Consider the following 23,559-nt stretch of genomic DNA (forward strand, 5'->3'; position numbering starts at 1 on the left):
TTGCCATACAGATACACTGCATATCCCAAAATTCCAAGTTTTCCTGTAGATAAATATATATATATATATATATATATAAACATAACATTTCTTATGTTTATTAATCTTAATGTATTTTCCCCTTTTAAACTGAATGCTGTTCTGAGATGCATGACTGAGATGCTGGGAACAAAGAATCTTAGTACACACAGGTGTTTTGTCTGATATGTTTCGACATTTGAATATAGCTGGTGTAGCTGGTGCATGAAATAAAAAATTAAAAATTTTTAAAAAGGCACTGGATCAAATTCTCAAGTGAAGGTTTGATGGTTCTTTTTACTGTACAATGGTTGTTAGTCCCAGTCAGAACATAGACAAGCAACCAACTGATCATCTTTACAGGTTTTCAGCAAGTGTTCATAATGGGCAATATGGTATGATTAGTTAAAAATCAAACATTCATGTGCAGTTACAATTTACAGATTATTATTTATTCACACATAAATTAATACTTTAATAGAGGGTTTCAGAGGGTTAATAGAAGGTCCTATTTTATATGGTGGCATTTTTTAAGCTGCTTAAAAACATGTCTGGGCTTAATATAGAGATCATGGGGGGGAAATGGTATCTTGCCATTAATTTACTTTAAGTACTTACACATTTAATTCGTCATATAGCTGGTAGTTCTGTAGTGGACTGTGATAGAAATGATTAATTAGTTGTTGAAATGTCCAAATTAAAAAATGTTGTGCGCTGATTAAAACATAGGCCATCTAATGTATCACTGATTACAGAAACTCTCTATGCAATCAAATGCGAGATTTTTTTGCTGTTGCAAACAAACTGACTGAACAGAAAAGGCCTGGGAACACCCATTACAGTAACACTTTCTATGTGTCCTGTATCCATAATGCATTATAGAGGTCTTCAGTTTTATAAAGGTATTCACATTTATACTGTAAATAACTGTAACCACAATTAATAGTTGTATTTTTACGTTTAAAGTGCCTTAACTCTCATTGTTATTTTTGATCAGTGTTTAATGTATTTTGGTTAAAGGTACAACAATTAATAGGTAGAGTAAGCATTATAATGTATTATAACTGTGGTTACAATTATTTACAACACAAAAACTGATTATAAGGTGCATTGCAAGGCATTATGAATACCACGTCATAGAAAATGCTACCCAACAATATTTTGTGAAAATTAAACTTTTGTCAGTAAAACCTTTGCAATTAAGTTATAACATATATTATATCTGTACTTTGAGGTCACAAATAAGATGAATAAGTGCTGACCAGTTTTGTGAATTAGATCATATCTAATTAATTGCAGACTGTGATTGGTCTTGATTTTGATTTGATAACAGTACCACCATAGCAGTGTGATACACCTGTAAGAATACAGCAGATAATCAGATGTTCCCATGGTTTATCTTGTCGGTACCTCTCTTGCATGTAAAGCTTAGTCTCTCAGGATGAATAATGTCTCAATGTGTAAGCCTTCATGGATCCATCCAAGAAGAACAGACAAGAATTTGCATCTACACAAACACAAACCTGAAGACACACCAAAAGTCTTTCTGGCTCCCCATGTAGAGGGAAAGTTTATGTGTTCCAGCCAAGTCCGATGTGAGTTGCGAGCAGGTAGCACATGCCTATTGTGCAAGTCATCAGCATCATGGGGAAGCCCAGCCTGTGAAATAAAGCACAGTGAGAATTCATATTCTGAGTTCCTACATGAAAGTTCCTACCAAGTAAAATTTAACCTTAGAAAGTCTGAAAATCCCACACTGCCACACTGAAAAAAATCAGTATGAGGCATTTGGGACAAGAATCTGTATTTTTCTTTATGAAAGACCATAGATATTCTTGTGTCCCAATAAAGGCTCTTCCTTCAACATAACCTGGCATCTTCTTATGTTTCATACCCACTCCATCTTTGTTCCTCTTTCTATCAAATGACGATCTCTGAGCAGTTCCACATTATTTCCTCTTCTGCAGTGCATTTGTTTATGCCTGTTTGTGTGTGTGTGGAATTCGATTCTGAACAGCAGGGGTCTCGATGCTCTCCCGCAGAGGAGCATGGCAGGCACGTTACCCGCTTCATCAAAGTGGTATTAAAGTGTGAGTCTTTAAACATTATGGCAGAGTCAAAAGCAGGGGACAACAGCATTAAAGTATGATCTCCAGGCATTAACGGTGAAGTCAAAGGCTGGAGACGCAATAGACTGATGATACCAGTCCCCCCATTTAACGTAAGCTGCTTTCCTCAGCCTCTGCAAAGCCGTCAACTCTCAGAGACATGTGGACCGTCCTTGATGTACTCGCTTGTAAAAGCATCCATCTGGAGAGTGGAATTACCATTGTAATTACAACTGGACACTGGCCTAATCTCCACACTCGATCGGCATGCATCAGTGCCCTTCTGACCCTCAGTTCAACATGCTGCGTCTCTTCTGTCCATGAGGATTATACTGCATGCTGTCCAACCTCACTTATTTTCAGCAGAACTAAGAATTGCACATGGACACTCAGTTGAGTAAGTCAGTACAAAAGAAATCAACAGATTAAAAAAGGAAGTGGACAGGTTATACAGGGAAAATAGCACACAGCAAACATAGCAAGAACTATAGAATCTGTTTTAAAAAAAAAATCTGCACCCAACCCTCCCTTTATCAAATAATCGAGACCAATATAAATTGTTCTGTGGAACAAAAAAGGAGAATTTTAAAACATCTATAGCCCTTGTTCCATATAACAAAGTTCATAATGTTCATGGCTGGTAGACTCCAATAATGACAGGAAACGTACCAACGTTTCGACCAGAACGTTGTCGTCAGACATCTTGTTTGCCTGACGAAGACCTTTGGGTCGAAACGTTGCACATTTTAATAAATTGATTTTTGGAAGCAGCAGTGGCAGTGTGCCGACTTTTGTTTACTTTATAGTAGAGTATTTAGGAAACCTGTGTGCTTGGTGTAACCAAAAAAGCAGAAATTACACACTGCACCTTTAAGTAGCAAATCTGTGTCTTGTTTTTGCTCAACAGCCTTCTGATCTGAGTCTGCTCAGACTCTTTTCACAGAACACTAAAAATCCACATGCAATTTTAATAATTTCTGTTCTGTTTACTTCACTGATAGTTCATAAAAGCGCCAGGTCTTGTTGCTGAATAAAAGTCCCATAGAAAGGGATTCTGGAATGAATAAATGAGTGAAAAAGCTGCTGAGATGACGAAGCACTTGTGAGGATGAAAGCTCTGGACATCCATTTAGCCCGAGTGCATACCTTCAGCAGCCCAGTGGATACTGACTGAGTGCATGGGTAAATACAGAACATTTGGGGCATAGAGAAATCAACAAGCTAAGAAGAGCAAGTGGGCACTGATTGAGAGGAAAAGAGAGGGAGGAAGATGGAAAGCAAATGGATGATAAAAAGAGCGAAAGAATACATAAACGGGTCAGAGAAGGAGAAACAGGGTTTCTCATAATGTTCCAAATCACAATCTCAAACAACTCTTGTCAAAAACAAATGTGCTAAGTTGAGGTGTTCCTTAGGCTCAAACAGTATAGTCAATCTCAAAGATGTCACAAACTGATAAAATGTATAACTTAAATGCAATTTTAGTTTGTCTCCTTAACGCAAAAAAAAAGTGTAAAATTAGGAATCAAAATAATGAATCGGTGAAAGAATCAACAGAGAAAGAGGCTGTTAAAGCATACAAATCTAGAAAGAAAATGAAACATGAAGGTAACACAATCGCATTGGAAATGAACTAAGCGTCCTCCAGTGCCTCCTGTTCTTTATTTCATCTATTTCTAACATTCTCTAAAATTAGATTAGATTATTTGAAAGCACACATTTAAGGTCAAGTATTGCTAAGATCACAGCTGGTCCAGAAAACACGCCAGGTGTTCAGTATCCAGAAGGCAAGTGGGGATGCTAAATGCTGGATTGCACAAGGAACAGGTGTGTATTAGCTGTATACAGCATTTGTGTGCCATACATCAAAGCAGGTGCACGTGCCTCGGGTTGTGAGGGCAGGTCAGGTGGCTAATGCACAATTTGAGTGATGTGAATGAAGCAGCCAGGTGCCTGATTCATAAGTAGTCAAGTGGACAAATCGATGTGCACCGAAACACCGAGTATCAAGGTTGTGAGTTGTACAACCTGAAAAGCAGCTCCACATGTGGTTTGTTAAACTGTCTGAATAAAATAAATAGCACGTTAAATGGCACTAAGTACTACATAAAGCTTCCTAAAATAAAATTCATGTTTTTCCCCCTCATCTTTAACAGCCTAATAAAAGGAAAAGTAATGTGACTAAAGGTGATACAGTCCATTATGACCATGTAGAAGACAACAATGACTTCAGTGCATGACATTCACATTGATTCATTTAGCAGATCTTTTCTCTAAAGTGACATTAATCTTTTTTTTCTTTTTCTTTTTTTTCTTACTACAGGGACAATCACAGTAACCATAGTTTAAATACCTTGCTCATTGATAACAAGGTAACTCATTAATTGTTCCTTGGGTTCAAATCTACTTTTCAATTACAAACTTAGATATTTTACCATAACAACACCTTACATAACAAAAAGCTTTGAGGTGTCTCAAAATTGGAACCCTCATGGTGGGATGCTCAAAAAACAAGTTGAGGCGCAACAGGCAAATAAGACCATCTGAATGCATGGCCTGATCTAATAAGAATTTGTGGTAATATGTAACATGTACACATACATACACATATTTTTTATATTTACAGAAACTTACAAAATGGATGTATTGAAAGCTTAAAACATTAAAAAAGGACTTGCATATGAATAGCTTTAAAAACATAAAACTGCTTGTGAATCCTATAGTGAATCTATTTGTATAAGTCCATTTTACAATTACACAGATATTTCAACCATGTAAAATGTCTAACAGTTAATCCACAGCATGCAAATGGTCTTTAAACCTAAAACATTTGAATTATAAGCTCAGATTTTTACCTCTGAACTACAACATCTATATGCATGAGCTAAGGACAAAAAAATGGGTTGAGGGAAAAACAGATGATTCTTTTATCCATTTTGTCCAGCCTTCCTTTCTCAAGGCCATCGACTATGTGGCACATTTTGTATTAAAAACCCTTGATATTTCAAACATGTGATGAGATCAGAACAGCTATCTGCCACAATCTCACCCACTCTCACTACAAGATTGCTGATGTACACAACATTTCCTTACGACTGTGAAAACCCATCTCATGTGGCTCAAAAAACATCAGAATGGGCTTTTTTTGTTATAACTGGAGCAAAAAAAAAAAGTAGAAAGCTTTTTTTTTTAAACTAGTGAAGGAAATTACTTTCTCAAAGTCACACAAAGACACAGTACTGAGTGGAAATTAAGGTCAGTGTTGATTAGGTCTGATATTTCAGACATTATTATAAATGCCATCGTTGTCATCATTCAGTACTTTTCAATAGGGACACACCAGATGGTTTGTCATTTGGACATCCACCATTATATTATATGCCAGTATTAGGGGGCACATGATGGATTTTGAAGGCCAAAGTGGCTTGGCATGGTGCTGGGAATAACAATGTGATCCAAGCTCTGGGTTTGTTTGTACAATAGGCCATGATTGCCCATGGTTGCACACACTTATGATGCTTCTCTCCTCTGTACAAGCACAGAAATACAAGTATATTCACACCAACAGATGGGGGAAAGAGACAGACTGGGAATGGAAAATATGGATGTGCAAAACTACATATCAAAATTGGCAAGTAGGTTGAATTTCTAAACAATTTGTTTACAAGTCGTATCAATATTAAGAAGCCCTAATTAAGCTGTTTTCGGGCACCAAATGGACACATTTCTTGGGTATGTTTACAAAAGAGTGGTGTAAAAAAAAGGGTGTAAAAATTAGGCGAACAAGCAATGAGCAATTCCACTCACTACAAAAAAGAAATAGAACAATGTTTCTCATTAGGTCCATTAGATCAATCTGGATCAATCTGATCAATCTCAATATATATTAAATAAAGGAGTATGTTCAATAGCATATTTGATTTGGAGTGGTATTGAAAAATTGTGCAAACAAAAAAACTGAATTCCAAATATCAAACAAAATAAAACTTACACACCATTCACTGTTCTCATTTTAAATTAATAAAGAAACCGAGCAACAATCAAAATGCAGTTAAATGATAATTCCATGTTCTCCATTAAGATTTCTATCTAAACTAATTTAATGTATGGAGTACACAAATGGATGTGTGTTCTTCTGAAAGCCTGAATCTCTCTCACACACAGACTCAAACGCAGATCTTTCTTTGCCGTGCTGTAAACCTGTATACCCAGGTGTGCCACTTAAATTCCCTCCCTTAATTACAGAAGCCTGACAGCATCCATCATGCTACCAATGTGACTAAAGCAGGAGCTATAAATAGCTCCAATCTAGGTCCTCCCTATCTGCAATAATGGGCTTCTAATCATTTGCCAAGACTTGCCTTCAAACACACACACAATATTGCACGAGGCTTGAGGTTGACAGCCTTTAGAAGTACAGAACCTTAATGGACCAGTGACTGCAACATCAGGATCAGAATAAACTTTTAAAAGCCTTTTCTCTTTGTTCTAAATGAATGTTAAAGAGGAAATCCATTAGCACGTAGTCCGATTTCTAACAAGCATTCCTATGTGGCCTAGACTTTTACAGCGCTTCAAACAAATGGGAAAGGGGTAAAATTTGACATGGAGAGGGGGTCTTATTGCAGCACGGTAATAGCATGAAACTTTGATCATAGAAGGTCTGAATGGGCAGAAATCAAAGATATAGCAAAAAGCAGAAAGCTATTGCATAAAGGTTTAAAAAAGTGGTTAAAGTGCATGTACTCTGAAAAAGAAACATTTAAGTGGCCCAGTTCTCAACACTTACAGGCCAACTGTACAATTATAATCTCTAAGCACAGCATTAGAAATGGACCCAGAAACAGTTGAATGACTTTGATAATCTCAGTACAATCTAAGTGAAATTTAATCTTTCTATAAAATCAAAGCAGTCCGAGTAAGTAGCCTAACAGACCTAATTCATTTTTTAAAATGCGAGGCTGCGAGGGATAGACATGCATCTCTTCAATGGGTTGTACTAGAAATTTCAGCAGACAAAAACTTCTGACAATATAAGCTATGGAAAATTATAAGTGATCTAGGAGCTTTATACAGTCTTTCCCTCACAGCCTCGCTTTCATATGGCGCTGCTCTGAATAAGGTCTATTATGCAATCTTTTGGTATGAAGTATGAAGAACAAGTGAAACCTTGTCTTTCTGTTACACTTTTTACACTATCTCTTGAGTTATGATCATATGCAATGTGCCATTGGCTTGTACGTCTAGATTTACCACACAGCTTTATCAAGCACACTATCTAAAAAAAAGGAAAATCAAATTGTGAAAGAAAGAAAGAAAGAAAGAAAGAAAGAAAGAAAGAAAGAAAGAAAGAAAGAAAGAAGGGAGTCCTTAAGGGTCCCATGAAATCACTTGATAAGCTGAGTTTTTAAAAAAGAGGAAGAAAAATGTAGTTAACTCACATCCATGAACTATGATTTGCTACAGTACATGCTGGTTGGTCACAGGAGGCTCAGTCTCATAGAGAGCACTGGATTGGGCTAAAATATGTGGCACACCATGAGCCATCAATATTTGATTCACATTCCTGGAAAAGAAAGACTATACATTTTAAATGCGTATCTGCTAAAAGTGATTTTTGTCAATGTTTAAGCATACACTAGCACATATAGATGGCTTCAGAGCTAACATACATATAATGTGTAATCCATATTTTATTTTTCTACAAATTCTAAGGGAATTCTGCATGCATAAACCATGCTTTGATTTAGCATTTGTGCCACCAGTAAAATCAAAATCTATGTACAGTAGTTCTAAAGAACACTTCAATGCATTGAAAACTAAAGAAAATCATTCAAGAAAACTTTTTTATGACAACTTTTTTCTTGAATATGTCAGAGTTCTGTCACTTCTGTTTGGGTTACATCTTGGGTTGGTGACAGAGCTCTGGCATTCCCAGTTTGTCTTGTGTTTATGTTTAGTTTGGTTTATTGTGAGCACATGGCTTGTCTTGTATTCCTTGTGCCATGTGCTCTCCTGTCAATTATCTAGCCCCTCCCATCTCGTTACCTGATAATTGATTAATCTTCCCCACCTGCTTTGTTCGTTACCCTCTTTTGTTTCCTTCCTATTTAGTCTCCCTGTGTTTGCAGTCCTGTGCTGGTTCGTTGTCCATGTTCCCTTGTGTTCCTGTCCCACTGGAGACCTGTCTCATTTTCCCCCATGGGGAGTTTTGTTTGTAGTTTTGGTTTTTGTTACATCTACTTAATAAACATCTTTTTCCTGCACTTGAGTCCTCGCTCCAATTATCCATTCCGTGACAGAATATCTCCAGCTTATCTTTATCACTTTTGTTTAAAACTTGTTTTTGAAGGACAATACAGCTTAACAACTTTATCTCAGCACTTTTGCAACTCTTTGGATTGATAGATTAAGCAAAGCACCAAAAGAAAAAACTCAATTCAAACTGTTTAGAGTAGAAGTCACATCCATGTTTGAATGTGTCTGCTCTCTGTTTTCTTCTCTGTCCCAACCTGCCCTGCACTAGACCTAGAAATGTTTCCTTAAACAATATGCTATACAACAATGAAACAAACTGTTTTATTGTTATAAAGTACATTCGATATTGTCTTAAAGCCAGAAGGTAGCAGAAGGTGCCTGACTGAGCCTGTGAAAAAGATTTGCTCTATTATTTTCTCTTTTGTACAGCTATTACATCTTGAGGAAAGGATGTCTGTGGTGGTCCATGCAGAATTCATTGTTCCTGATTTACCATACAGGGTAAGTAAGTGAATCAGTGCCAAATGCAAATTACAAACCCTGCAGTCTCCAAGCACAGGTTATGGTTTTGTGTGTGACACGAGGGTATCAAGACACAGCGGTTGAAAATGGGAATGCTAATTACGTCGCATGATGTGGGAGATCTGCAGAAGAGGAAAGCGAGGCTTCGTCTATTAGAAACAACAGAATGAGGCCCTTAAATTAGCCAGTATTGTCTCTGTTGTTTTTAGTTACACCGACTGTTTATCTGCCCTGAAGAAAGTCGATGGTATTCATGGATTCTTTGCTGGAAGTGTTTTGCAATAGACTCAGTTTAATTAATTCAGCAGCATTAATGAAAATGCTGATGCATTTGTATGCAAATGCATACATTTATATTTATACCCATCTTAATCTACACCACATTCACACACATACAGATGCAAATATATATCTTGTATAAAATGCATGCATTACTGAAACTAAGTTTTCCTTTCATTGAAACTACCATTTCAGAGTACTGTGTATGGATAAGCACAAGAGAATAAAAGTAAGGAAAACTAGGAAGGGATAACATAATAAAAAAAATATTAAAGCTAAAGTGTGTAATTTTTCAGCACTAGCACCACCAAAATAATATAATATAAAATAATATAATTTATGCACACACACAGAGACTTAGGCTCTCAAGGTGTTGAGGTATGAAATGAAATAATATTAAAATATTTACAAAATATATAGTTACTAGTTACTAGTGTGCTAGTCAATTTAACTATGTTAGATTGGTCTCTACACGAGAGCAGCTTCTTACAATTTTCACTAATGTCTTTTCATCAGTGTAAAGCAAAAAGAAATGCAGTAGAGTCTCTAACTACTTATTCTCATTAATGTCTCTTGCTGACCTAAAAGGCAAGCAAATACAAAATATGTTCGCAATCAAACTGTTATGGTTAATTTCTCTATTTATTCTTATTTATTCTTATATATTCCACCAGGTTCTTCTCTTGAGAGCTGCTCAGGTCACAATTGTGTGTTAAGGTGGCAGACTTACAGCCTATCAATAATGTTGGATAACTGCATATAACATGGAATTACAAGCTCTGCATCATTAAAGTTTTATAGCTGGTCAGAATATGTCTCCGTATGTCACTTCATTAATTCAGCAGTTCACTCAGAGGGCTTGGCCAGAGATGGAAAATACCACATGGAGATGGATGTTGGAAAGAGAAAAAAAGTGCTCAATATAGGCAACTTGCCCTGGTGTGATAAACATGCTTCATTTAAGAGCAGGTCCCCAAAGCCTTGGTCATTCTGACTACCCTCCTCATGCCAAACACGGTCAATGATGGTTTTCTAAGAAAAAGTATATATGGAGGTCAGAGGGACAAGGCTGCAAAGCAAAGCGAGTCATCACAAGCCAATATCACCTCTATTGGGATAGGCTAGGGTGAGTGGAAAAGGGCAGGAGACTGACAGGAAAAGAGAGTGATGCAAGGTTTAATAAAATCAGGATTCATCCAGTGAAAGACTTTGTCACTTACAAATACAGAGATCAGACCAAGACTTTTGGAGCAAGTAGAAAGTTTAGATTAAATTAATGTCATTGTCAGAGAACAGTAGGGAATGCAGTGTGGACACTTTTATACTTGCATAGAAAAGTAAAAAAAAAAAAAAGATCATAATAGTGCCTGCATTGACACTATTATACAAGAACTGACTGAGCTGGACGATGACATCACGGTTTACTCCAGAGTGGCTATATATATATATATATATATATATATATATATATATATATATATATATATATATATATAAATTAACTAAATTAATAACTTTCTTAAAACAAAAATGAAACATCACTGAACTTACTTAAGCTGGACTGTGATGCTATTTTCTTCTGGAAACAAACTTGTTTGCATTATTTTCCTGTTACCTCTGTAAAGCTGCTTTGAAACAATCTGTATTGTAAAAAACGCTATATAAATGTGACTTGACTTGACTATTGTAATAACATGGGTAAATTGTAAATATTCTGTATACACTGTAAAAAGTGATCAGTTGACTTAACTTAAAAAAAGCGAGGAAACCAGGTGCCTTAAAATTCTGAGTAAAGTAAATAAACTTCATGCATAATTTAAAAAAGAAATTAAGTTATGTGAAGATAACTTATTTTTTTCAAATACACATGAAGTTAATTTACTTAAAAAAAGGGAGGAACCCGGTTGCCTTAAAATTATTATCACTTTTTACAATGTAGTCAGTGAGCTGTCTAACCTACTAGCATTTTTTTTATTACATTTTTTTTTAAATTGAACACGCTGTTTAAAAACGCACTGATCTACATGTATGTATGCAGTAGAAATTGCACACACACCGAAACATTCAGGAGCATAGAAACAAGTTTTCAGTCTCTGCCCCGTGAATTTTATAAATAAAACAGTGTTGCTACTGAAAGCTACATAAACATTTTCAGCAACGAGGTGATAACTTTGCTGTTTTTTTCATAGCTTCACTATTACACAGAGATGCTGTACAGACACAGGTAATTCACACTCTCGTTAATTAATTTGAATTAATCCAAATATAATCTTACCGCACAATTTTACTTCAGAGTTCTAGATCTAATGAACCATAGATCTGCTGGTCTATATCCGCTCAATCAGATTTTACACTGCAAACATCCATATCCGCTTTTAACTTATCTGTGTTGGCAGTGGCAAATAATCATGGTACCACCCGACGTGAATTATATAAATAATTTTAATAGCACGGCCACTCAAAACCCTAGGGTCAACCATGTCATACAGTAAAGAGATCACCAACAAAATCATTTTGGGTGGGGATTAATGTAAACACAGATATCGGATACCAGTCATGTCTAATGAGAATGTAAACAGGAGGGACAAAAAAATAATAATTTGGTAGTACATTAGCTAAAAAGATTGAAGCTTAAGCTAAAATTAAAACAAAAAAGTGTGGCGTAAATATTAGTTTACAAATCAGGAGAGAAACACTGTAGAGGAACGTCGGCTGCTTTGCGATCAGTGGTGCTCTATCACTAGTTTCTAACCAGAGCACCAGAGAAAGTATCAGTCCCCTCTTCATCCCCATAGCAACCGACCAATCAGCCAATTACCGGCTGAGCTGAGGACTTACCCATTCATCACAAAGTTCTAACCATTACAGGGCATTCAAATGAAGCCCCAAAATGCAACAAGCGAAAATTCCAGGATTATATCGCAATTTTTCTACTTCTGGGACTGTACCTAAAGTGGTATAAAAGTGGTTCAGATGATATGCAGCAGTTGATAAGGATGACTTGGATTCTCTGTGAGAATCAGGCAGGAGGGAGGTTATTGATGAATGAGCAATTACTCAAACATCTGCTGCCGCCCTGTTTGTTTTCCTAGCACTGCCAAAAAAATAAGATCCCAAAGGCGATTCCCTCCTCCCTCACCCACCCCGCTGCCACCAGCCCATCCCTATTTGGCTCAACCCGGAGTCACCCAGCTGCTCTACCTGCCTCTGGACAGTGCTATGAGCCCTAGAACAAGGAAGGAGAGAATCTCATGAGTGAACGCAGCGAACAGGTCTTTGGCTTAGCGGGGGTGCTTCATTACTGAAGCAGAATCAGAAGCAAGTAGCAGCTATTCAAAAAGTGTAGAGCGAGGCAGAATCTGGGGTTCTTTCTAACACTAGGACGGAATGGATTCACTGCAAGATTAGCTTGAACTGATCTACCTTATCTCCCCGTCTGATGTGCAGTTTAGACTGAGCTCCCGTTCCTTCCCTGTGTTGAGCTGTGAGCTTGGGCTCTGTCTAATGCCATTGATTTCTCCTGTTTCAGGGTTTAAAAGTGCCATGGCCACTCAGACAGACAAGAAAAAGAACCACAAAATAGACTACTTGAAAATGAAGATGGATTGTTAATGTTATGTTAAAATGTTAATTATATTTATATATATATAATATTATATGTTTTACATAACGCATTATATATATATATATATATATATATATATATATATATATATATATATATATATATATATATACACACACATTTTAATATTTGTATGTATATGTTTTATTTATTTATATTTATATATCTGTTATACACATACACACAAATTTAAACTTATTGTAAAGTGTTACCATCAAATATTGAAACAATATATAATATGTACATATTATTAACATTACAATATTTGTAATGACATAATAATCTAATAAAAATATAATATGCCAATTAATTAACAGAATTAATCGCAACTAATATTTGCTAAGAAAAGCCACCACATGATAATTTAAAAGACATTTAAACAACAAAACAAAATACATTATTGGCAAATGACAGCATTAAATAAAATAAAAAATAAAATAAAAAAATAATTAGAAATTAATGGAGAATAAATAAGCCTCCATATAAAGTATAGGGGGTTGAGCACATTTCAAAGCAAACTGTAAGTAGCATGTAAGTAAATCCAAAGACACAAAGTCCCAAAGGTATCAGTGAAAGTGTGAAGTGCCTTCATGTCTGGCTCTGTGCTAGGCATGTCTAAATTTCCTTTTCAGATTCTATATACTGCGATTGAAAGACCCCACTGTCTCCCACCGGGATCATTTCACAGTCCAATCAGATGTGCATTCAAGTTCCTCTTTTTCACCATTGACCACCAACACCCCACCAACTGGGAGAAAGCCAGATATCTGTATGCATCTGCATGAGCATGGAAAGCACTTCCATCGAGCAGGTGGTAACAAGCAGGGAGAACCGAATCAAAAGAGAGTGTGAATATCTTCGCAAGCCTCTCACCAAGAGGTAATCAGCGAGCGGCTCCTTTTCCACATTCAGATGTATTTGTTGATATGCTAGAGAGTGCTTGAAATCAAGCTGTCTTAAGAGTCTCTCTAAAACTAGATCTGTCACTTCTTAAAAAGAGAGGCGCACTTAAGGATATTTTTGGAACATGGCGAACATGCTCCATTTACATTGATTTTACACTAAACATGTAAAGACAAATGTGTTCACAACAACAAATTATATTAATACAGAGGACTTACAAGAAAGTTTGTATGTTGTGCTTCTCTTTTTTAACTCTAGTTGCATACTTAGTCAACACTGGTAGCGACAATAAGTAAACAAAGTAGAGTAACCAATAAGTACATTTACATATAATCAGATCAGATTTTTGCATATACGAGCTACAGTCTTCATCTCTCTGTCCACGTATACAAGGCACAACAGCTAATCAAAAATTTAAAGGATCAAATAGTCGCCTGTGTTTTTCAGAGCAAGCTATAATGTGATAAAAATATATACATGCTGGACAACTACAAATTCCATTATCTCAGTCCTGTTAGTCCGACAGTATGATTTCAGTCAGACTAAAGCATTTACACGACATAACATTTACATAAATGAGGAGCTTGTGTTGGGTGCCATTTTGATTGTAACTGACGGTTCTGTTGTTCTCTTTGTGATTTTGATATTGCTCCACTTTTAAATGGTGTATTTTATAATGTGAAGACTAGAGAAGGGAGAACATAACCAGAAGCAGATGCTTGTAAACAGTGTGTCAGAGTTTGCCCTGAAACAGACCTCCTAAGTGTCACTTAAGCTACCACTGGCCAACAGCTTTCCCTGAAGAGTGAGAGTACATGAAAGGCTATAAACATCTGGATATAAAGCTTGGGGATTGACTCTTGCACTAGAGCATGCTTGGGTAATTTTAGCAATCTGTTAGCAATGCTAGTTTTGACAAAGAGGGAAACATTTTTCATTACTGTAAGAGTCGGGTGCTCATTGAAGCTTATTCTGGCTAAGAACTGCCCACTTAAACAGAAACAGCCTACCTGACCAAAATGTCAAGCAACCAATCCTAGAGTCATGTGAAATTGACTATACAGAACGAATAGACTGGCATTAAAAAATTTATGAAAATAATGGCATGACTTGTCTCTTTAAAAGACACTAAAAACAACAGAAAATGTGTGCAGAATTTGAGATCAATTTCCTACCACAGTTGGGCACAAAAGACTCTTTATTTTTAATAAAACCTGTGGACGAATACATTTGTGCTCAATATAAATACCTGAAGAACTCCATGAAGGAAAATCCATAGCCATGCTGCTCAGCAATCCCAGCACACACTACATTAGCAGATGCTCCAATCAGTGTCCCATTTCCTTTCATAGAAAGAGAAGGAAAAAAAAGAATGACTATCTTGGATAACTCAGACATCCTGAGAATTTGTAAATGTTTAAATAGCACTACATGTCCTCTACAAACACAGCACTGCACAAACATGGTTCTTTATAAATGAATATTAGAATTGATTTGGTGCCAATGTGCACAGCAGATTTTGTTATGCTGATTGCAATTTAAAGTTCTCCACTGTGCAATCACTCCTGTTAGAGTATCAGCACTGAAATGACCTCTAGTGCTAAATTGCAGAGGTGATTAAGCAAGGGTTTCTTTTGTAGTGCTTCCTTTGGTAATGCATGGCACAAAGAGGGACTTCTGTCCCAACTCAAATCACAGGCATACTAGTTTCCTGATGAAGGACAGAGGTCGTCAATTCATCAATAGCATGTCTAAAAGATTTTACTCTGGAGTGTCTAGACGTGTTCTTCAATTTATCATTCTGCCTCTGATCCAGGTGCCTTCATCAGTTGCAGTATGGGGGAGATTCACAGACATTTAATCCCACACCTCAATCTCATAAGACTTGCAAAACTGGGATGAAACTGCCAGTGTGATGTGCCTTTAGCATATGGGAAGCTTCTGTTTTAGACTGAAGTAATTTACATTCCTTTATCATTCAAATGCCTTTTCTTTTTTGTCTTTGAAGTGAAGAAAGTCCATTATATAAATATATATATATTTAGTTAACTTTGATCATCTAAGCAGAGTTTGAAACAATCATAATTGCATGGTAATTAATTATTTAAATGTATATTTTACACAAATTACAACATAATGTAAGACAATAAAAAGGACAACAAAAAATGTAGGTTAATATGAAGGCTCTTGATTCCTTCACAAAAAGTATTGCCAACACGTTTTCAGTTGAATTCCTAAATGTCTTATAGGGGTTGAAGTTTCTAAATGCAGTTTACAGCCATAAATCTGTCATTTCCTAAATGACATATTTCTTAAAGTGTGTTTTTTGGCCTTGTAGAAGAATGGTCTTAATATGAAATGTTCACATTTTAAAAGGTGTCCATGCGACAACAAAACCAGAAGCCTGCCTTGCATTCCATGGATCGATACTAGAGCTAACACATCTCATGTGGTTAGACTGTAGGTCTGCCACATCTCTCTCCGTGTCCTTAGAGACAAACAGGCAATGAGGCATTTTCAGATGGCCTTGTAAGCATACGACATTTGTAAATATAGAGCAATCTATTAAGCTCTCTTGTGCTTTGAAAGCAAGTGGAATTGAAAAACTACAGCTTATTAGGGATAACACGATGCAATAAAATAAGACCTGTTCTCTGATTTGAAAGTATTAATTACTAGCATAAAATAGTAAGGTATATCTCACAGAAAAAGTTAGGGCAAAGTAATTACTTCTTTGCTTAGAGAAGGTGGCTTGCAATTCAAATGAAATTATTAGTGGTCGACCGATATTGTTTTTTTGATGTCCGATGCCGATATTTTAGAGAGCAGGATGGCCGATATAAAGCCGATATTTTTATTATATACTTCATATTTATTTTAATCAATATTTTATACATTTTAAGTAAATTAGAAAACAAATCTTTAAAATAAACATGCTTATACTTTAGATGGCAACTTCTTGAATCTGCAATCCTATTACAGTATTTTTCACAAATAAAGTAATTGTTTAAAAATATATGAATATGTGAATAAAAAGGAAGTAAACACTGTAACATTGCACTCAGTAATCTGGTAATGTGCGCACTGGTAATCATATTTTTTCAAATAAAGACAAGGTAAGGCTAATATTACATACAGCACACAGTGAAAACGATATGAATATGACACAGTGGGCAACTGGATATAGCACAGCATATTTTAAAATGAAGGATTTAAAGTTTTTCGATCGCGTCTCCCGTGAAGCTGATCTTCTGTTTGCATTCACTCACTTCGCACGGACCGACCGTCACTCGCAGTAACACGTTTATGCAGGCTACAAATGCACACTTCACAAGATATCACAGCTGGATTCCATTATATCTGCAAGGTTTGTGAAATTAAATGTTTGTTAGATATTCAGAGATTTGTTTAAATGATGTAGATGCGCATTTGCTGAATGTTGACAGTAAATGAGAAAGTATTTTAGCCTAATTGTTTGCCTTTTCTGTAACAAATAATATAAAAGCAACACTTTACTTTTTCGCATACCATTTACTTTCTTTGTTTACCAGTTCTGTCTAACAAAGTATTAGATATGACTGACAAGAGATTGTAAACTAATGAAGACGGAGAATGTGAGTGAGCGCTGTGTGATCAGGCGCTGCTGTTCATAGATATCATATATAAACGCTAGATGTCTTATGGCGCAGTTACTTCCGGCATCACCATTCGGCCATCTTGTCACAGTGAAGCTGTGAATTAAGGTGAGTGATCAGCATGCACACAAATCCTCTTATCTCGCTGAAATCTTGACGGATTTACAAACGGTTTGGTTTCTTACAAACGTTATTACGTGGCTATAATTCCGAATGCTTGAACATGTATGTTATAATTATTCATATGTATGCAGTGTATGTATGCAGTGTCATAACTACATCTCTGACGTTTATAACAAACCAAACCGTTTGAAAATCGGTAGAAAATTGAGCAAGTTATGGTTATTTAAAAGTACATGCACCATTAAACGAGTGAGTGAGCACACTGTGTCAAGATGGCCGCCATGTGCGGACGTCGACCTCCATTAGCCAGCAGCGCGCACGAGACAACTAGCCTTTATATATGATATCTATGCTGCTGTTCTCTTCTCAGGTGCTGCTGTTCTCAGCGCCGCCCGTCAAAATAAAAGTCTGGAGTGCCGTCAAAATAAAAGTCCCGCTTCCAACACATCGCCAGAATCAGAAAAACTTATCGGCCAATGCCGATATTTTAAAAGTGCCAAATATCGGCCGATATATCGGCCGTTGCGATATATCGGTCGACCACTAGAAATTATACGAAGGATGTCTTCTAAAGGCAGTGGAAATTTCAGTTCATCAAACCTCTTAAATCAAGGTTGCTGTAATAGTATGTTTGTTTTATAATGCAGTTATATAATATATATAATACAGGGGGAAAAAAATTAACTGACCTCCAAGGCAAGCTCCCATAGCCAATGCAAAAATGAGAGGTTTGATTGGCAGGTTGACATCAGCATCTTGACTGAGGTCTATAAGCACAGGAATCTATGGGGGGGGGAACAAAATGAGATGATGGATGGATGGATGGATGGACAGAAGGCACAGAATAACCTGATCATAATTCTCATAGGCAATGTACATGAAGGCTGAACAATTAAGCACTGCCTATTACAAATAGTCATCTGTCAAAAACTAAGCATTGTAAATGTCAGGGTCATGAAGAGTGTTATATTCAACAATTTTGACAGCCGTTCAACCTATTAGCAGATTGAGTCATATTCTACTACAGCACAAGTCAACAAGAAAATCAATAGTGGATGACATTAGATTTGTTCCCCCTTTTTCCTCTCTTTCTGCACAGACACACAGTTCGAAAAAACAGCAAATGAAAACCTCATGAAACAGCATGTATGAACCAAGCTTCACTGCACTGGCCCAGGCATGAAATCTACACAGATATAAACAAGACAAAAACACGTATTGCTCCACAATGGCTATAGATATTAGTACTTATCATGAACATATAACGGTGAGAAGCAGAGAATGCATCCCTGTGGTGACAAGAAGCACGCATGCATCCATTTCTCATAAGCATTCGATCTACCAGTGTAGCTTAATTTAAAGATTGCATATTTGCAGAAAATGACTTCTGCCTCGAAGATTTCAGTGTGTAGCCACTTGTCTGCGACACGCTGGCCTCCCAGCTAACAGCGGCTTCAACTGCAATCGACTTGAATAAATTACACAGCACAACTGTGATTACATTTTCTACTACATTTGCCATCCGGTTCATTCAGCTGTGGCATCGCCACCGTGGATGAGAGGGCACCAAGAGCCAAAGCAACCATACACTTGTGCTGACAAGAAAATAGCAGTTTTATGTTTGCAGTGGAGCGCAAATAGCAAATTTTAATCTGTGTGGAAAATCCTAACTTGACACAGGTGGCATAGAAACATTTTCGCAGATCTCAAACATGATCTCTGTAATCATAACTCATATTAGCCTATTTATTATACATAAACAGCTGTTTGATAATTAATGTGGATTAAACTTTCATTAAGTTGTCTACACAGGAACAGCTACGAAACAAGTTTTATGGGGACAATTCTTCTTTTTTACACATGTGAAGAGATCAGTTTTATATCTAAGGGATAATGAACAGCCAGACAGGTTTAAATCAAAAAGTAACCCCCGACAGAGCATGTTTTGCATAATGACCAAAGATATATTATTTGTATGTATAATTAATTGTCATCAGTCAGATGTGGATGTCAGTGATTGTGTCACGTTTAAAAATGTATAGAATACGTGCCTAGACATGACGAGCACATGAAGGCCAATTTAAAATTGCTTTATGCATGGTGTGACATGGAGTCAATATAATACAATTTAAAATTCTGACCACAGAAATGCACAGACATTTGCTGTTTAGACCAGTATGCAATTCCATGCCGCTATATTCTAGTTAGTATTGGTTTTCAGCAAAACATCATCTTTCTAATGAAGCTGGTTGATCAAATGAGGCTTGAATCAGACCTCATAACTAGCTTAACCAAAAAGTCTGATTACTGTAAAATCTCATTACTCATAACTTTTAAAAGGGTAGTTCACCCAAACATTTTCTGTCATTAATCACTCTCCCTTGTGTCGTTCCAAACCTGTAAGACCTTCGTTGCAATGACGTTGCTGCCTATGGGTGGGACAGAAAGCTCTTGGATTTCATCATAAATATCTTAATTTGTGTTCCGAAGATGAATGAAGGTCTTACAGGTTTAGAGCGACATGAGGGAGAGAAATTAATGACAGAATTTTCATTTTGGGGTGAACTACCCTTTTAAAAGTTATGAGTAATGAGATTTAACAGTAATCAGACTTTTTGGTTAAGCTAGTTATGAGGTCTGATTGAGCATACCAGCAACCATACCACTTTTCAAGACGGCAGTTCAAAATAACTGAATGCATGCTGATTTTTGTTGTTGGTGGAGTTCGAAACAGGCACATTCTGTGCTCAACAGAAGTGAAGTGTGTGCTTAACTGCATGGCCTTTTTAGATTCAGATTGTTAGAGGGCACTGCTGAGACGTTTTTTCTGTATTTATACAGTGACGAGTCCTGCAAAATCAATGTGATCCATTACCACCACGGGTGTATGCTGAGCTCAAGTCCATTTCACCCTCTTTATCTCTTCTTTTTTGACAAAGCGAGAGAAAGAGACAGACAGTGAGAAAGAGAATGAGACAAAATAAGAGAGCTGCTGGTCAACCAGTGGTCAACTAGTCCAACAACCGACTAGTCGAACAGTAAGACTTTTATGTAAACGTTCCCAAAGAAACATATATAATCGGGTTCAGATTAACTGGCTAATTAAAGTAATCAACTAGTCTTTCAGGCAACCTAACAACTAGTTTTAAAAATATGTAGTTTCGCACATCCCTACTACACATGAGAGACGAGAGAAAGAGAGAATGCAAGTAAGAAAAGAGGGCAAAATAGACGGATCAAATGAAACGTGTGGAAAATGCTGGAGAAGGAGGAAATGAAAAGGCTTTTGAAATGCTAAGTGATTTCTGGAGTGACTTGTCTCTTCATCTGCCCTGGATTCTTCCCTTCTGCTCATTTGGCAGTGAGCGATTGGCAGCACAGCTCTGTCTGTTTGGTGGCATGTTCATCATATCAGCTCACAGCACGTGTTCCTTCATGATACACATGATTCATGCGCTGCTCTGATAGCACATCATCACTCACTATACTGTTCCTCACACGTATAGAGGATAAGATGCAATATTTTCACCTATTTGTCAACAGAACATGGCCAGTTGACACAACATGTCAAGCAGTGATGACAGTGTCCTGCAGAGTGGGAAATAGCAAAAACTATTTGAAAAAACATATTTCTAATTAATTTATAAACCTACAACAGCTCCTGTCTTCTACATTGGCCAAATATTGTTAAGAAAGTACTGGAATGTTGCACATTTTACTTCGTTTGCAGGGGTTAAATTGAATGTGCCGATGCAACCTTAAAAAAAAAAAGTTAAATATAATGGAGAAGATAGTGTGATTTTAGAGCTAGTTTTGTCTTATCTCTGTGTTTGTGTGCAAATGATTGACGGAGTGCGTGTGTTCCTTACCATAGTGGCAGTGAAGGGAATGTTGTCTATAAGAGAGGAGGCCAGCGCTGAGACCCACATGACCAAAATGATGGCGATGGCCAACCGCTCATCCTCTGGCACTGCCTGGAAGAGAAGATAACAATAAAATATGTCACAACCAAACACACACATACACAAGCCCTGTCTTCTCTGTCAGTCTCAAGGCCTATAGATGCCAACACAAAGGTGGGAGGCTTGCAGACAATGTGTTCATGACACAGTCACATTGAATTCATTATTTCACGGTCTGTTGCTTTCATAAACCAAAACACAACACCACACATGTACACAAGCAGAAATAAACACAATTTCTAACCATATGCCTGGTTTTCATCCCGGTATTATATGTGAAAAACCACTGTAGCTTTTTATATGCATGTACGAACGCTGTTTATTAAAACATGGTTTTATTTCGTTTCCCCACTATTCTTCTCTATGGTTGTTTATCTACTGTACATGGTCAGATTTTAGGGGTTCTGGTGCTGATGATTGGATTGAATGCATGAGAGCTCCACAGCAGCACCTGTCACGAATAATTACGGTGATTGTAAAAGGCCCACACACCAAACACAAGCTGACAGGTCTATCAGAGTGTGATCGCCAGCCAGGCAAAACTGGACACTTCTAGGCCTGTTGAAATCTCTCTATTTATGACTTAACACAGCCCCAATACTGGGTCAAAGATAACAAGAATTTCAGCCAGCCACATTATTTAATGAGGTTCATATGGCCGGTTTACAGTGTTTTTATATGTGTGGAAACACGTGCTCTTAGAATTATGGTGTACGAACAGTATGGGGGAAAAAAGCTATAGCGTACAACATTGCCCGCCCACTTTTTCAGGGGCCTTTTTCCTATTTATTCCTTTCCATTCATCACATCATTATAAACTTTAATTTGAAGCAAACATGTATTTGAAAATCAGACAAAAAACAAAGGTACAAGACTGTGTACTTAACATCTTCAATGAGGGAAAGAAAAACAAATCCTTGAAGCATCGCAAATGAAAATCGAACTAAAAACAATGGAGAATTAAAAAATGATTTATTTAAAACAATAGAGAAGTATAAAACGATTGATTTAAATATGTTGATATTTTATGTTCATTGCAAAATATGTACATATAAACAAATATGTACAAATATATGAACAAATACTTAAGTAGTTTAAGAAAGTAGGAAGACAGAATCTATTATTTTATTTGCAGTGCTTCATGGGAGTGGGCAGATAACTTTGTTGCGATTTGCTTGGTGTGATTCTCTGATTGGTGGAGATTTCTTTACAGTTATTAAAATGTAATTTCTCAAAATGTGGCTTTACAGTATCTCATAAGTGCAGCTTTGTTTCTCATAACTGGGACTTTATATTTTGCAGTTACAATGTGATACACAATGACTTTATTTCTTTTTTATTTTCATATTCTGTGTTTACTCTGAGGCAGAAACAGAATTTTGCTCAAAATCCGATCGCAAGTGGTCACAGGAGACATATTACTTCCAAAATGTAAACATGTTTCACCTCCCCACTTGTGATCGTATCACCCAAGATATAACATGATTTTTTAGGATAGGTTTTGTGCTGATTTGCATAGCTCATTTAGTGAGTTGAGCACCAAAGAAACATAGACAGCCCCTGCAAATATTAATTCTTAGTGAAATCCCCCCCAAAGACTGTATAAAATATTTCTGGAGCAAATACTCACTTTTATCAACACTGCTGTCTGCTCCCCAATGTAGTCGATGAGCTGCAGCTGGGCTAAGGCCTTAAAACACACCACAGAGAAAATCAAGCCATAGACCAAAAAACCAAAACAACAGACATTTAATCTGACAGTCCTGATTTTCCATCTTTTAAACAAAGGAAGTGTAATATCAAAATTCATCTATTTTTTGTCTAGCTGCTTGCGATGCACACAAGTATAAGTGATTGTGAATGTTGGCTCTGCTTTAGAGGGCAAACAGTTTATCTTGGAGAAGCATTAAGCTCCCCACTGGGCCCAAGGGGTGGTCTTCCCTGTGTGAATACTCTCTTCCTTACAAAACAAAGGATTAAACCAACACAAACAGCAAACCCAGCATTTATGCTGCTGACATGCTAACTTTTCCCTTACTTAGACTCCCAATCTCTAAGTCACCCTCTTTCTCTCTCTTTAGTTAAGAATGTGATAGATAAAAATAAACATAACAACACACTATTAT

General features: G+C 36.7%; 1 protein-coding gene across 1 annotated transcript in view; it reads right to left on the bottom strand.

Annotated features, from left to right (window-relative positions):
• Positions 1-297: 297 nt before the first annotated feature.
• oca2 (oculocutaneous albinism II) overlaps positions 298-23,559 on the bottom strand; it is a 100,774-nt gene continuing 77,512 nt past the window's right edge. The window contains exons 20-24 of the mRNA XM_084128008.1: positions 23,064-23,123; positions 21,341-21,445; positions 18,161-18,254; positions 14,963-15,056; positions 298-1,677 (exon numbers count right to left, since the gene is read on the bottom strand). Of these exons, the coding sequence (XP_083984134.1) occupies positions 1,590-1,677; positions 14,963-15,056; positions 18,161-18,254; positions 21,341-21,445; positions 23,064-23,123 (441 nt within the window). The 3' untranslated portion in view covers positions 298-1,589. The remainder of the gene's footprint in view (positions 1,678-14,962; positions 15,057-18,160; positions 18,255-21,340; positions 21,446-23,063; positions 23,124-23,559) is intronic.

Source organism: Abramis brama (assembly GCF_963993115.1).
Source record: "Abramis brama genome assembly, chromosome: 11".
Classification (NCBI taxonomy): domain Eukaryota; kingdom Metazoa; phylum Chordata; class Actinopteri; order Cypriniformes; family Leuciscidae; genus Abramis; species Abramis brama.